Source organism: Sciurus vulgaris (genome assembly GCF_902686455.1).
Source record: "Sciurus vulgaris genome assembly, chromosome: 12".
NCBI lineage: Eukaryota > Metazoa > Chordata > Mammalia > Rodentia > Sciuridae > Sciurus > Sciurus vulgaris.
This window is the reverse complement of record NC_136473.1, coordinates 99685175-99696762: the sequence shown is the minus strand read 5'-3', so window position 1 is coordinate 99696762 and position 11588 is coordinate 99685175. Positions and strand designations below refer to the sequence as shown.

Genomic DNA, 11588 nt, shown 5'->3' with positions numbered 1-11588 from the left:
TGCCCTTTGATTTTCTTCCCCTTCTTCCCTAAATTGCCACCACCCCCATTTTCTACCCCTCTGTAAAAGGAACATTAGGATTCTTGGACTCATGAACTTTTCATTCTCTGGGTACACACAGTTTCAAAGCCAACTGGGTTCTTAGGGCATGTGCTTTGAAGCCGGGTTCTCTCACTGAGTTGCTCTGTCCCAGAGGTGGGTGGAGTGGGAGCAATGTTACAGAAGATTTTATTCCAAATCTGCAGACATAGCCCGGGACTAAGTGCATTTCTTCACTGTTGTTCTGCTGCCTGAAATGAAGGCCTTGTCTTGCGTGGGCTTTACCTTTGAGTTCTCCTTAAGACTTCTTTCTCATAAGGACCTCTTCTCACTTTGCAGTGCTCTGAGAGGGCTTTTCCAGGGCCTGTGTGGTTGTCTTACACTCATTAAAATTCAAGGTAGGGCTCGAATGAACCCAAACCTTCAACCATATTGTCTTGTTTGGGATATGGAGTTTTCCCTATAGACGAATGGTTTTAACAGGTAATCAGTGAAAACTTTAAATCAGGCTAAAGAGGCACCCTTAAAAATCGGACCCACATTATCAACTTTTTCTTTCCTTTTTAATTTTTTTAATAAACCAACATCAGTTCTTTTCAAAAGAATAGACCACAACTGAATCTTAAAAGAAAAAAGATGAAAAAGAAGAACAGTTTTGGAGGTTGATAGAATTGCTTTTAAACAATATTTTGGGAGGAAGGTATAGTTGGAAGCCCTTTCAAACTTCACTCTACACAATTAAAGATGGAAGGACCAAATTATACTTCAACGTAGTAACCAACCACTGAGCACAGGAATTGTTCTTTTTATATATTGATTATTTGATATTCTTCAAATGAGAAAAGGAAATCAAAAGTTTGAATCTCAGCCATGTCTCCTAAGCCCGACTTGAGTCTTTGTCGGACACACACTGAAATCATTTAGATTTAGGGAACACGCCACTTCCCATACTGTGCGTTAGGATGGAAGGCTTGGGTCTGTTTAAGCTCTATTCTAAATCTTGTCTTTACTAGGAAGCTATTTGGAAAGTTGGGAAAAGTCAAGTTCCTCTTACCTCACAACATGGGAAAATAAGTCTCACAGAGAAAACTAAAGCCATACAGTTCTGGAATTAGATCTTCATGCCATTTTATCTTAAAGGGGAGAAACTGAGGCCTGGGTAACTTGTAACTTGCTGAAGTCACGTTAGGGCAGCATTCCACAACCTAATGGACTTCCAAGGTGCCATTCCTTTGAGAACATTTCTCTGGTCCCCTTCCTTCAGTGTCCTCAGCTTATGGTTGGAACTTCTGGGCCACCACTTCCTAAAATACTGAAATTCCTACCAAACCCACTGAAGAAAGTACAGAGCACAGGAACTGACCAGTTTACCCCAGAGTCCTACATTATAGCTACTTCTGTACAGTGAACATTCTGTGTACATTTTCTTTGTGAATAACTAGGTTAGGAGAAAATAAGTGCTACATAGCAGCACTGATTCCTCTGAAGGAATCTTTAGAAGGTCTGGGGGTGTGGCTCAGTGGTAGAGCACATGCTTAGCATGCTCAAGACCCGGTTCCACGCGCGCGCGCACACACGCACACAGTCAGTAGGGTGAAGAAATTTTTGGAGATTATTCATCACATACACTAATCTTCCCCTAGTTTCATTCTGAGAATCTGGGATTTTCATAGATCATTTTTGTTTTCTGTTCTCTTTGTTCTCTAGATTGAAGCATTATTGAAGCTTTTTAAAAGTTTAGGAAATTATCACCAATTTATATCATTATGTTGTATGCATGTACAAATATGTAACAACAAATCTCATCATTACGTACAACTATAATGCACCAATAAAAAACGTGGAAAGAGAAAAAAATAGGGAATTTGGCATTCTGATCTAAAATACACAAAATATTTGAATCAGAATGCCCTTTAGTTGGTGCTTTTCCCAAAGAAATCCTCAGCTGGATCCAGTCTTTCCTTCCTCCCCACTAGCCCCATTAATTGATTTGGATTCCTATTTCTTTCACTTTTGTGTGCCACATTTTAACAGGAGACAGCCCTAGGGTATTTTCTGGATGCTTGGGCAATATTTTGTCTGCTTCTGTACTTTTCCTGCCCTCCTTTTTCCTCTCATACTTTTTTTTTTTTGTACCTGGGATTGAACCCCAGGGTGCTTAACCACTGAACCATCCCCAGTCCTTTTTATTTATTTTTATTTTTATTTTTTTTAGTTGTAGATGGACACAATACCGTTATTTTATTTGTTTTTCTGTGGTGCTGAGCATCGAGCCAAATGCCTCACACATGCTCGGACATGCTAAGCAAGCGCTCTACCTCTGAACCCCCAGCTCCTTTCTTTTCTATTTTAAGACAGGGTCTCAGTAAGATTGCTTTGGGTCTCAATAAATCGCTGAGGATGGCTTTGAACTTTCCATCCTCCTGCCTCAGCCCCCACAGTGACTGGAATTACAGGTGTGGGCCACCGCACCTGGCCCTCTCCCACTTCTTTTAAATAGGTTCTCAGGAGATTTGTGTACTGGGGTTGAAGAACTAATTACTTGGCCAGGGTGATGGGAACATAGTGCCCTCTGGTGGAATTTTGTGAGGATTACCAACTTCTCCCCCAAAGCATGAGTATTTGGGAAGTTTTTTCTTGACTGTCTGAGGGTGGGCTTTTCTATTAAATCTTATATATGGTAAATTAATAATGCGCAAGTGCATTGCTTATATGGGTATTTGAGAGATACTGTGTTGGGAGTACTGCGTGATTACAAGAGGTTTATCTCTATGAAACGAGACCTCCAATGCCTGGGATTGGGCAATTAACAGCGTTTGTGCTTTTTCATCCTCTACCATCCATGTGTAAGAGAGGTGAAGGGAAAAGGAGGTCCCCAAAGAAAGGCAATTGATCAGAGTCTGGAACTGAAAATAAAGGGGAAGAGGCAAGGACTTGCAGGCTTAGTCACAAACAAGTCTCCTCTACCCTCACTTGGATCGGAACACAGAGATTTAACACTGAGCCAAAGGTTGAGAGTAGGCCAGATTCTCATTCCCAGAGGGGAAGGGCTGTGGTGCGGGTGGGACAGAAAGTGTGACAAAAGCACACCCTTTGGGGGTGACTATGGCATATACAGTGCTGCTTCCTCCACCTGGGCCTGCTGGCTGAGCTACCACCCCCTCCTTCCTTCCTCCCTCCTTCCCCCGCTTCCTTCCTTCTTCATTTTGAGGATAACTTCCTTCTCCATTTTCCTTGTCAAAGTCACTGGTCACTGTTGCCGGAGGGACACAGTCACAGAACTGGGTCTAACACACCTGAGTTTGAACACCTGTCCAGCCTCGTGGCAGTTATGAGACTTGAGCAAATCAACCTGCTGGATCTGTTTTCTAGAGTTTCCTTATAGAAACACTTGAGAGGATTTTTAAAAATCGGAGTAAGCAATTTGGAAGCAGGTTACTAGATTTTACTATCCCCAAGAGCCAGGAAGAAAGCTGGCCTGTTACCAAGGAGATGACTCAGGATTTAGGACTGCTGATGTGGCCCAGAGGTTCACGAACCCTCTGACCTGTCCTGTGACACATCTAGAAGGAACAGGGGGATGTTCTGGAACCAAAGTAGCCTTTAGTAAGCATCGCTATATCTCATAGTTGGCATATACTTAGGACATTCTGTAACTGGAATATAGCAGAGTTTCTATCCTTTAGGAACCTACACGTGTCAGTGAGGTAAAAACTCACCAAGGGAAATGATTTCCCCAAACAGAACAAAACAAAGCGAATCAGCTGAATGGGGAAAATAACAAGGTGGATTTGATGTAAGTGCCCAAGAGTTCAGGAGTTCTTGGAGAAAGCCACCTTGGGGTGGTCAGGAGGTGGAGGTGGGGTTTATGCTGAATATCTAATCCATGGCAAAACTGTGACGGTGGTATGACTTTCTCTAACTTTCTGTGAGATGCAAGGGATGGAAACTTGTGAAGACCCAAAGATTGTGTCTAATAAATGACATGTATCAGGGTGGCAATGGTGAAACAGATAAGCTTGACTACAGCATTTCAATTCTATAAACACTTGAATCGTGCAAATTCAAGGTATTTTTTTAAGTTACTTCATATGTAAAATTTGGAAATGAACCAAACCCTAAAGGTTGGGTCTGGGGAGAAGGAGGCACAAAGAGGAAGTTTCAGACGGGGTGCATCCATTGTAAATGCCATCACTAAATCTCTGGAGGGTGGCACATTGTTGAGCACACACCATACCCACTGCAACAGGATGAAGCTTGAAGGAGGCCAGCGTTGAACTATCAGAAATATTTATTCCCTTGAGTAAAGGTAGTCACAGGTGCCTGGAAAAGCAGCCGCAATGGCATCACTGCTGAACTCTGCCCAGCCCTCTGCAGAGACTCCTCCCCTAAAGCCCTTCCTTGGCATTCTCTTCCCTCTTGGCTCTGCTTTCATGCTCATCTTTTCCCCTGGTCCTCCTTCCTCCCTCTCCCCAAATCCCATCAGCATCCCTTTCCCAGGACTCCCCTTATCTCAGCAGTGATATCTCAGAGATAGCAAGTATGCCAACTGCTGCCCTCGATGCTGTTACCTTCATTGGGGAACAAAAAAAGGGTGCCACCCATGAGGCTGAGAGGGCCCACGGTGGGGAAGAAGGGGTGGGGTATGTGCCAGGCATTCTAGGCCCGGCTCAGGGTGAGCTCTTTGCAAGCAGAGGAGCCTGGTCTTCCTTCTCGGGCTGCTCCACTTCCTGCAACAGCCTGTACAGGGGTTCTGGACTGCTCTCATGATACGGAGCTTCTTTGGACTCCGTCATCTTCAAGCTGGGACGGTAACAACGATGCCAAAAGTAAGAGAAGCCATAGATTGCCAACAGGCACAAGGCATCAAACATCACATGCCAGCAGAAGAAGGTGGTGACAAACATGAGGTCGCTCATGTCATCATCCTCCCAGGGGTAGCCAGAGACTGGTCTGTACAGAATAAAGCCTGCCTGCATCAGCCAGGAGCCCATGATCACAAACAGAAAAGTCTCCATCATCCAGAGGTGAAACATCTCAGGAGTCCACAGCTCTGCAGTTAACACCAGCAACAGCAGGAACACCACCGAGATGAGCAGGGAATGAACTTGCAGCTCAATACCCGATGACTCCTTAACATGTGACACCAGCAGCAGCAGGAGCTCATAGGAGGACAGGACCAGGGCACCTTTTTCTAGGGCCACACACCTCTGAGGCAGCACATTCTTGCTCGTGACATCTACAAAGCCGTTGATTATGAGGAGGGTGAACATGGTGAGGTGCTGCCACTCTTTGGGGTACATAAACCTCGGTGGCAGCTCCCTGTTCATCAATGTCAACTCTCCATGAGTGCAGCTGATCTCATAAATCACTAAGAGGGAGCCGGCCACTATCTTCAGCAAACCTTCGCAGGATATTTTCCACAGCCTGGCCCATCTCCCCTTATTCTTAGAAGGCCACAAAGGATACAGGAGAGACTCGTTGAATATCACAGCTCTGGAGACCACTATTGCCTGATACAGTCCATATAAGAAGAGAAACAGACCTGGGCATACATGACCAATAAAGGTTCCCATTGAGGTACAAATCTGTCTAATGAAGCGGACTCAGAACTCAGGCCTGCCACACCTGGTGGGGCCACATCAGTTCTGGGCTTTGGAAAGAATTGCCTTCCACCTGCTTTTATTATCTCAGTCCACCTTCTGCTTACCCACAGAGAGGAAGCATTTCTTGAGACAGACCTACACATGTGGCGGGATGTGGCCTCATTATTCCATCCCACTCTGGTACATGGGGAACAACCTGGCTTCTACTGAAGAAGGAAGCTGTGAAATGGGTGTTCAGGGGCTCCTCTCTATAGCCCTGGAGGAGCTCGGGTTTCTATCTCCCACGTCTTCCTTGCCCTTATCCTCCATGGTACTCAGAAGAGGAGAGGGAAATGGCATGGGGTGAGGGGGTAGTATCTAGAGAAAGCCTGGGCACACAGCAACTCCTGAGGATCCTTTGGGACTTCTCAGACAGGGCTTTGGCCCCAGTATAAAGTCAAATGCCTTTGTGGACACTTTTATAGTCATTTGGATGTGTGACCATGTAGTGCATACTTAGCCTCTGCCTGGCAGTTCTGTTCTTCTGTGACAGCCACGTCTTGCAGAGACCACGAAGCCCCCTTCACCTCTCTCCTACCTTCAGACATGCCCGCACCCACCATCACTTTAACAGGCCTATGGTCTGTAAATGAACCTCCAAAGCCACCCTTGGAAATCGATCTTAGGGGCTGTGGTGGTTTTGTAGTGTGTCGTCATAACTTGAACCACGTTTCCCAGCGTGCCCTTCCCTGGATGGCCCAAGAACCTGCAAGTGGAAGTGAGGCAGCAATTGAGGTACTCTCTGCAGCTGGGGAGTGCAGGGCACCACTGTAGCTCATGCATTCCATGAGGAGCCTGCTGGTGACCCCCAGGTGTGAGCAGCACCCAGGCTTAGAGCTCCCCCAGCTTCTCTTTAGCATGAAGAGCACTAGATTCTTGTGCAGGTTGCCTGCCACTTAGGTGGTGAGAAATACGTACGGCTCCAGTTGGTCTTGGTACGTTTCCATTTGTCCTTGCTTGTCACTACTTCAGAGGATGGATTCTTCCTTCCTGCTGCCACTGGAAATGAACTTTGTCACCAGCTCCCACAAATTCATAAGGTCTACTTTTTTGTTGCAGTACTGGGGATTGAACCTAGGGATGCTCTACCAAGGAGCTCATTTTATGTTTTATTGGAGACAGTGTCTCCCCAAGTTTCACAAGCTGATCTCTAATTTGCAATCCTCCTGCCTCAGCCTCCTGAGTAGCTGGAATCACAGGTATGCACCACAGTGCCAAGCATATGTACCTTTCTTAAAACGTCTGTACTATATCACTCACTTCATATTCTACCATCCATCTTTTTATTTTTTTATTTTTTTTTACTTTTTACAGACTGCATTTCAATTCGTTGTACACAAATGGGGTACATCATTTCGTTTCTATGGTTGTGCACGATGTAGATTCATACCATTCGTGTAATCATACAGTACATAGGGTAATGATGTCTGTCTCATTCCACCATTTTTCATATCCCACTCCTCATTTCCTTCTTTAATACAAGAAATCAAGTTATAGTTCTTTAAATGTAGACACCAAATGTAGCCATACACTGGCCATTGCTATTTTAATGTGAATTCACCTACCAGCTTCATTTTTCCATTTGACTAGTGATTAGTGCACCTTGGATATTGTGAAACAGCCAGTGAGCACAGGTAGGAGGGATGGTGGAGAACCAGGTACGAGGGCGTGTGAAGCCTCCCTAGGGCACCTTGATGGTTCTGGGCCTATTGCAGAGTATGCAGGGAATAGGAGTGTGTCTGGGGGTGTTAGGTGTCCTGAGGAAACAGGAAGGCCACCAGATGGTGAACCATGCTGATCAGGCTTCTGCATAATCCTCCATCCTCTCTACAAGCAGTGGTGTAGGGCAGAGCAGAGGCACCTGCATGCTGAGGGCGTCCCAGTGGAGAGGAGGAGGGTTGACCCCTAGGGCACAGCACTGCCTGAGCCCTCACGCCTATCCCAATGCAGATACTCCTTAACTTAGGACGGGGTTATGTCCTGATGAACCCATCAGAGATGAAAATAGATTAATACAGTTGATAGAGCCTGCCTACTGACCATCGTAGCAATGGAGAGCACTGTAGAATTTCATTGCTTGCACTTGTGATTGTGAGGTAGACTGTGAGCTGTGGCCCGCCCAACATCTGAGAGAGAATCACCATACATGTCACTCGCCCAGGGATTCATCAGAACTCAACATCTGTTGTACATTTCTACTAAATGCATGTTGCTTTTGCAGCATCATAAAGTTGAAAAGTAGCGGTTTGAACCATCCTAGTCAGTACTGTCTCCACCTACTCTTTCTCAAGTGTGCTTAATGCCAGGAAACTTAAACATCTCTGTCTGCCCTTAAGGGTAGCAATAATTCAGATTGCCTCTTGCCACTGAGAACTTGGTGGGACTGGAGAATTGAATGTGAAGGGAATTTGGGAAAAGAAAGCTTTGTTCTGCCTTCTGAAGGGATCTACTTTGCTCATTTAATTTTAGATTTTAGATGTTTCTAAATCTTTTTAGTGACTAAAAAGCAGGTGAACTATATTGGAAAAAGGAACATTAGAAACTACCTCTTACCCCACAGCCTGGCAGTGGCCCTTGCTGCCAGTGTGTTAGAGACACAGTTTTAATAAGAACGTGAGGAAGAAGAAAATACAATTGGGTTCTAGTTCCACTTCTCTCTTGAGTTGCTGAATCCTTACCTCAACAAACAAACAAAACGATATATTGTACTTCATTTTCCATGAAGTGAAAATAAGAAGGCATGGAAGTTGTTACATGGAAAATATATTTGTCTTCTTTTTCCTTCCTCCCTTTGGTGAATTATCCAAACCCTTGGAAAGCACGGTAGAGTTCAGTGCTCAGAGGAAGGCAGTTCAAAGGGGGAAATCTGACCATGACTGTTGCTATGTTAATCAGGGAGGGGAGAACCCCAGGTGCTCTCCTTGGTTCCTGGGTTTGCTCCCAGAGAATCACAGGATCCAGGTATCAGCAGGGCCAGACCAGGAAACCTGTGGCTTGCAGGCCAAAAGAACTGCCTCTATCCCACAATCATTTCCCCAGCTGTGCCTGGCCACTATTGCAGGCCATCTGTGGTCAGGGGAGAGGAGAGAATAGCAGCACTGACCCAAAAGCAATGGGGGGTTGCAAGTGCAGGGCAAGGAGACCCACTAAGGTCCCCTCTGGGATGCTCAGGCCCCTGCCTTGGCCAGGCATCAAGGACACATGTTGCTCATTAACACATGAGCATCCTGATCTCGGGACTTTGAAGATAGGAATCTCCCATGAAAAGCCAGAATGTGCCCACAGTAGCCAAGAAGGAAGCCAAAGGGGGTGAGTGATTAGCAGAAACTGCCAGACTGCCTGTAAGTCTGTGGACACCAAGTACCTGGTCAGCCTTTTCATGGGTGTTTCATGGGGGGAAATTGACTTGACCACAGGAACCGGTGGAGGGTTTTCATGGTCTGGCTGCTGCACAGTGAACTCTCCAGACCTGCCTCCCTGCCAGAGAGGCTCCACATTCCTGAGGGTTCCTCAAATGACCAGTGTCATTGTCCCTGCATCGTAAGATGCCAGAGTAAGAAGGTGCTCAGAAATTCAGTAAACATGAATTTGCTCACTGCTGTGTCAGAGCCTGCTGAGGGCCCGGGGGCATACACAGAAGTTTAGGATACAAAGAGGGTAAAATTTAGTGAAAGGCACCACATCTCAACACACATATCACATATACACTAGAGAATGGTTTTATACCTCTGCCCCATAGATATCAAATGTCACTTCAGTAGTTTAAATCTTTTCTTCATGCTGGGGATTAAACCTCGGGCCTCACACACGCTATAGAACTCTACTGCTGAGCTACATCCCAATTCCCTAATTTTCTAACAACCCATAAAATAATAAAAAAGTAAAATTAATGAGATCTATTTAATGTCTTCAAAATATTTCAACAACTAATTCACATAAAATTGTGAGCTTCCTTATTTTATACTAAATCTTCAAACTCCAGTGTACATTTTACATTTACAGCACATCTCAATTAAGACAAGCCAGATGGAGGGTGCTCAATGGCCACATGTGACCAGTGTCAATCACATTGGACTGCATAGATTTAGACAGTAGAGAATGACATGTTGAGTAAAGTACATGTTGTAAAGTTTTCTTAAAGGAAGATGCAGACACTTGGTCTGAAATGGCATCTTCAGGGCTACACTATGAACTTCTTAATGGTAATGGAATTTTAGGATGGTGGTTTCCAGTAGCTAATTTTAATTTAGCTCCTTTCTCCTCCAGAGGGACATCATCATCATCAAAAAGTGACTGCAACTCACCATGCCGCAAAGCAGAAATACACCACAGGAGAGAGGAGGCCAGAGGCCAGAGGCTTGCGAGAGTCCCACAGAGAGTGGGTTCAGAGACAGCACAAGGTCAGAGACATCCCCTCTCTCATATTTCAAGTAGGGGCTACTTTAGGATTGACTTACAAAACCAAGTTTCACAAGGCATGGAAAACACATTCTAATTTCTTAGTTCAAAAGGAAATACATCCTTGATTTTTTCCTGGCATGTCAACTCAGAAATTGCCCCATGGAAATTTCCTATAATGTGAGCTTTATGCCTCATTGCAAAATCATGTCAGATTTCACCACTCACCTTGTTGATCTCAAGTTCTTTATAACTATCTCATTTCAACACCTGCAAGTTTCTTTTTCTTCTGGAAACTTTTGGCAAGAGAGAAGCATGTAATCACCCTGCCCTGCTATACCTCTATCAACACTAGGACTGTGCTGTTTGCTCACACCCATAGATTATTTCTTTTCCAAATCATATATATAATTGTACATTGAGATTTATCCTTTGTTCCTTCAGGATTCTTTCTTTTTTGTTTAAGTTTTAAATTATTTTCATTTAGTAACACAAAACATCTTGGAAGAAAAAGAAAAAAAAATGGGCAAATTTTTGCTCCCTAAGATTTTCAAAGCCATCACTGGCTCAGAAGATCCCAAGATGAAACACACTCTGTCAAAACACATTCAACAGAGATAGTATTACTAGGGATATGGATCAATTATACAAAGGACCCAGAGGATACCATTGTAGTGAATTCTTCTGGAATTGGTGCATATTTTCACCAAGTTGAGTCTTTTACAAACTGCCCACTTCACTCAACAAATTGCATTTCCTGATCCTAGATTATCTGCCCCCCCACCACTTAAGTGGCCAGAGACTTTATTCAAGATTTTTAATTGTGCAGTTCAGGAACCCAACTCCAAATTTCAAATTCCATGTGGGAAATCCATCTATCTGGCTACCAGGGATGCTCACCCCACTCCCACAGTGTAAAGGTGCTTCTGGGAAAGAGGGGCCCAGGCAGTGACTACATCTCCAACTTCCCGGTGGCTAAGTTAGGGTCAACAAAGAAGGTGTATAGAGAAGATGTACACCACCTTCAGACATGGCCCTAAGAACGTTCCTCCCATTGCTCACCTTTTATTTTTAACTTCTGCTGGCTGGGTACAGGGAACTATGAGGCCCTACAGAAGGGCAGGACTGTAAGATGGGAGGAGTCTGCCTTCTGAAAGACCTGTAGAAGAGTACCTGCCAACCAGGATGTGTGCATTTGACTTTCTAAACATGTGGGAGAAGTGACCTTATGCTGTGCTAAGCCAGTAAGGCTTAAGCATTTATCTGTTTTAAGTCAGTATCTTCCACCGTATCTTCCTATACTAAGAGGATGTTAGGAGCTCATGAAAATTCAATCCCAAGACATCAACTTTGATTTGACAAACTGTTTGACTAATCCCATCCCATCTCCTCCCCTACCTTCAGTATCTCAAATCTGTAATATGTAAGTGCCCTTGCCTAATGCAAAGGCTTCCTGGCCCAGAGAACTAAACTTGTAAGGGCGTTTTTATGAGGGACATGAATATA

At 44.6% G+C, this 11588-nt stretch overlaps 1 protein-coding gene across 1 annotated transcript; it reads right to left on the bottom strand.

Annotated features, from left to right (window-relative positions):
* Window positions 1-4193: 4193 nt before the first annotated feature.
* Window positions 4194-5880, bottom strand: LOC306641597 (transmembrane epididymal protein 1A-like). Its single transcript, XM_079106739.1, has one exon. The coding sequence runs from the start codon at window positions 5613-5615 to the stop codon at window positions 4710-4712; it is 906 nt and encodes a 301-aa protein (XP_078962865.1). The 5' UTR covers window positions 5616-5880; the 3' UTR covers window positions 4194-4709.
* Window positions 5881-11588: the final 5708 nt, after the last annotated feature.

Coding starts and splice junctions, on each gene's coding strand:
- LOC306641597 (XM_079106739.1), bottom strand. CDS start 5,615: ATGGGAACCTTTATTGGTCATGTATGCCCAGGTCTGTTTCTCTTCTTA.